The sequence below is a fragment of the Populus alba genome, chromosome 18 (assembly GCF_005239225.2).
Source record: "Populus alba chromosome 18, ASM523922v2, whole genome shotgun sequence".
Lineage (NCBI taxonomy): Eukaryota > Viridiplantae > Streptophyta > Magnoliopsida > Malpighiales > Salicaceae > Populus > Populus alba.
This window is the reverse complement of record NC_133301.1, coordinates 2,753,157-2,757,050: the sequence shown is the minus strand read 5'-3', so window position 1 is coordinate 2,757,050 and position 3,894 is coordinate 2,753,157. Positions and strand designations below refer to the sequence as shown.

Sequence of the window (3,894 nt, the reverse complement as noted above, 5' to 3'; positions counted from 1 at the left end):
GGGACGTGACCGGAAAAGACATGGCCTCGACATGCAGAAGCATGTTAAAACAAGAGAAAATTCAGCCCCGGACCATTTTAAAGAAGTTATAGCTGGGAGTTATGTCGTAGACCGCCTGCACAGCAGGTAAAGCGATGGTGGGGGAGCAATGACACAATTCTACGAATTTAGTTAGAAACAATCTTCAAATTTATGTCTATGGCCTTTCTTATTGTTTCCACTAGCCAAACCACATCAAGCCATATTGTTTATATATATAATCAGGATGCTGGTTGTTGATAGCAACAAGTCCTGGGAGAAGATAACTTTTGACTCAATAATGGATTACAGGATTTTGCTGCTTAATGATGAGATTCAAAGGCCCTGCACCCCAGGAGTGTATGCATACACTGCACTAACTGTGCCCTCTGCTCCTAAAGCTGAATGTTCGCTTTTGGTCCCCACTTTCGAGGTCTAGCGCACCAAGAGACAACACAAACATTCCCCACCTCTCACTCCCCCTATCCTCATGGACAAAGTGTAGATTTCAGCATCGGGCCCTTGTTTAGACACGTTGAGACATTCCAGTCAACTAGCCAGTTGATTGCTGTGGTTTAGGCGACGAATGATTTGGACGCTCATGCAAATTTTAACATTGAAATCTCCCTCACACTTCGCCCGTTATCAAATCAAACATAAAATGTGGAAATCAGAGAACCATGAACAGGGCATGAAGCAGTTTATCAAGAGAATTACGCTTCTACAAAGTGTAGTGAAAATGAACTGGAAAAGGTCCAGGGGATGCAAGTTTGAACCAGAAGATATGGCACGGGAAAACTATGAACAAGAACCATTTACTTCCTAGTAGAGTACAAATGAGAGTCTAGGACGCTTGACCATTGACTTTTTTGCAGTCACACAAGTGGCCATGTAGCCGATACAACATATAAGGTTTGGTCTCTGAGGTTATAGTGACCTGATATATTTAAATAGAACACAAAATGGGGAGATCAAGCAACCAAAATAAACAAGCTAAAAGCACTTGAACAACACCGAGAAACAATCATATATCATTTCCACAGTTTGACAAACTTATCATGACTAGCAGATGCAACCATCCCTGTAACAGTTGATACAGCCAATGCAGCAATTTGACCATCATGGGCTGGCAGAGTCATTGTCTTGTTCTCACTCATGTTCCAAAGCTCCAAAGACTGCAGTAAATGCCACAGATGCGTATCAGAGAACCCAAAACAAAATTTAGGTACTGAAAAAAGATACGAACAGAACCAAGTGTGAATGGCCCCTCCCAACTCAACGAAGGAAAACAAGAGTGGGGCAAGAAAAGACAGCATCAGAGTGAAGATGGGAATGGAAATATACAAAAGACATTAGAACTCTTCCTGGACTTCCAAAAAAATTTGCCCACCAAATATTAAGAAATTGTTTTCATAGTTTAAAATCTGATGTGACCTTTGACTTGGATCCCAATATGAACAATCTTCAGGGCGGAGAATACCCCATAAAGTGGTGGTGAAGTAACGTTTGTGGAGAACACCCCCATAAAATTTTTATTGGTATCATTATTGTACAATTGTAATTGCAAAGTAGAAAGGACAAAGCAGAAATTACTTGCCTGGTAACAGCCAATGACTAGCAATGAAGGGAATGTAGGGTGAAAAACACAGGAGTGGAATTCATTGCCATTACAACTCAACTCATGAACACATTCACCTTCACTTCCTGATCCAAGCGTCCAGACTCTGACAGAGTCCTCACTGACAGACGCTAGATACTCACCAGAAGGATCCCAACAAACAGAATGGATTGCTTTAGTATGACCCTGCAGTTAGAAAGATCAAAGGGTCAGCTACAACGCATGGAGAACGGAAAAATGGGAGAGGCACAAAATATTCATGAGCTTAGTAGACACAGAATCTGGAACAGTTTAAGCCAAATATGAAGGCAAATTAAAATATGAATATCACCAAGAACAATAAACATGCATGTTACACAAGAAAAGTATGCCACTTCTGTCACCATGACTGACAGGCAACTAAATCTGCAAAATGACTACAGCGAATAAACTATATCAGTGAGTACACAAGATTGACTCCAGGAGGCGCCTATATTTATGAACACCAAAACAATTACCCAAGAAAAACATTCCACTTCTGTCACCATGAGTGACAGGCAACTAAATCTGCATTATGACAACAGTAAAACTATATTTGTGTGCACACAAGATTGACTCCAGTTGGCACCTATATTTATGAACGCCAAAACAATACAGTTAAATATTACTTCAAACTTCTGTGCATCTTGGTTTGTATTGTTTTCAAAATTTTGAATGCAATGCAAAACAGGAGGGTGCGTAGATATATTTTAAGATGCTATTCACATCAAATGTCAAATATGAAAGAATACTAGTGCATTAATTTTGGAAGCCAACTGTGGTGTTCTATGCTCAATCATGTTTTAAGAATTCGAGTTAGCATTCATATTAACAGCTGCATAAATACCCAAAAAAGGTGATATACAAAAAAACTGGCATCAGATCCAGGTTCGGGTCACGTAGTGAAAGGAAACATCAAACTAACCTGTAACGAATGCCGACAAGCTTGTGTCTCAACATCCAGTATAGACACAACATTCTCAGAAGCAGCAGCAAGATACTTCCCTGCACGGGGTTGAAATCTCATCTGGGCCATACCACCCTAATTTAAACAACTATCATCCATCACAAACCAAAGAGAACTAAAAAAACCACCAAAACAAATCCACTAAATCTCGGATATCGTAAACTGGTCTACAAGATCTACCTTGAATACTCTTGCACAGCTACCATTGGTAATACTCCAGTATCTTATTTCACCATCCCCATCACAAGAGCATATAAGATCATCTTTATTTGGGTGGAAGTCTAGTGACATTACATTGGAAGAATGTCCAGTAAAAGTGCGGAGTGAGAAATTAGGCTGCAAAAACCGTTGTTAAGTTCATAAAAAGATATATATGATGGTGCAGCAGCATAAGGATTCAACAAAGTCACATCCTCAATTTGAGAAAAAGATCTTATTGCCATTTCACAGAGGAAATGAATTAGCATACTATGGATCCACCAATATGAAAATTACTTATTCAAACAAATCTTTATGAGAGAAGACATCTGTTTATTTACATTCACATTGCAAAGGAAGTTGCTCAGAACTAAAACACTCTCCATGAAAAAAGAAAAATAAGAATTTGCTGCAAGGAACTGTGAGTCATTAAGAAAGAATATCATACTAACATTGTCAGCATCCCAAACCCTAACAGTTTTGTCAAATGATGATGTTGCAAGACGTGGCATGCTTGGGCTGAAACGGACGTCAGTAATCAGAGATGTATGTTCTTCAAGGGTAGCTTTTAGCTTTAAATTATCTGTGTACCACAATACAGCCTGTATCATAAACCATCAGACAAACAATTAACATTGTATATCGGGTCGGTATAAAACAGCCAAAAGAATGCCCATTTTCCTGTTTCTCTAGTCTATACTACACAAGGTATTGAATTCCAGGGCAGGCACATCAGAATTTCAAGCGAGCATTCAAGACACTTGCTTGATAACAAATGAGGCATCAAATTTTCCCATAGATTTTTAGTTCTCAGCCTTCAGAAAGGTTTTTGTTTTATAGATATTTTTTATAAGAGACCTTCCAAAAGGTTTAATTTACCCAGAATTAGGATTATAATGCCAGATATTTTGAGACTTACCCTTTTATCATGGCCGCCACTAGCAAGCAATTTCCCGTCTGATGAAAAATGGCAACAGACTACTTTACTTGCACTTGCTCTAACAGAATTTACTTCAGTAAATGTGAATCCTGAAGTCACATGCAAATTCTACACTCAGAGTAAATCATATTTCAT

The 3,894-nt window shown here is 38.8% G+C and overlaps 1 protein-coding gene across 4 annotated transcripts in view; it reads right to left on the bottom strand.

Moving 5' to 3' along the window:
* Positions 1-817: 817 nt before the first annotated feature.
* LOC118051086 (transcriptional corepressor LEUNIG) overlaps positions 818-3,894 on the bottom strand; it is an 8,921-nt gene continuing 5,844 nt past the window's right edge. For all 4 annotated transcript variants that reach the window (XM_035061623.2, XM_035061626.2, XM_073406226.1 and 1 more), the window contains 6 exons: positions 3,739-3,848; positions 3,272-3,421; positions 2,802-2,957; positions 2,580-2,696; positions 1,616-1,822; positions 818-1,193 (listed from right to left, as the gene is read on the bottom strand). In XM_035061623.2, the coding sequence (XP_034917514.1) occupies positions 1,050-1,193; positions 1,616-1,822; positions 2,580-2,696; positions 2,802-2,957; positions 3,272-3,421; positions 3,739-3,848 (884 nt within the window). In that variant the 3' untranslated portion in view covers positions 818-1,049. The remainder of the gene's footprint in view (positions 1,194-1,615; positions 1,823-2,579; positions 2,697-2,801; positions 2,958-3,271; positions 3,422-3,738; positions 3,849-3,894) is intronic.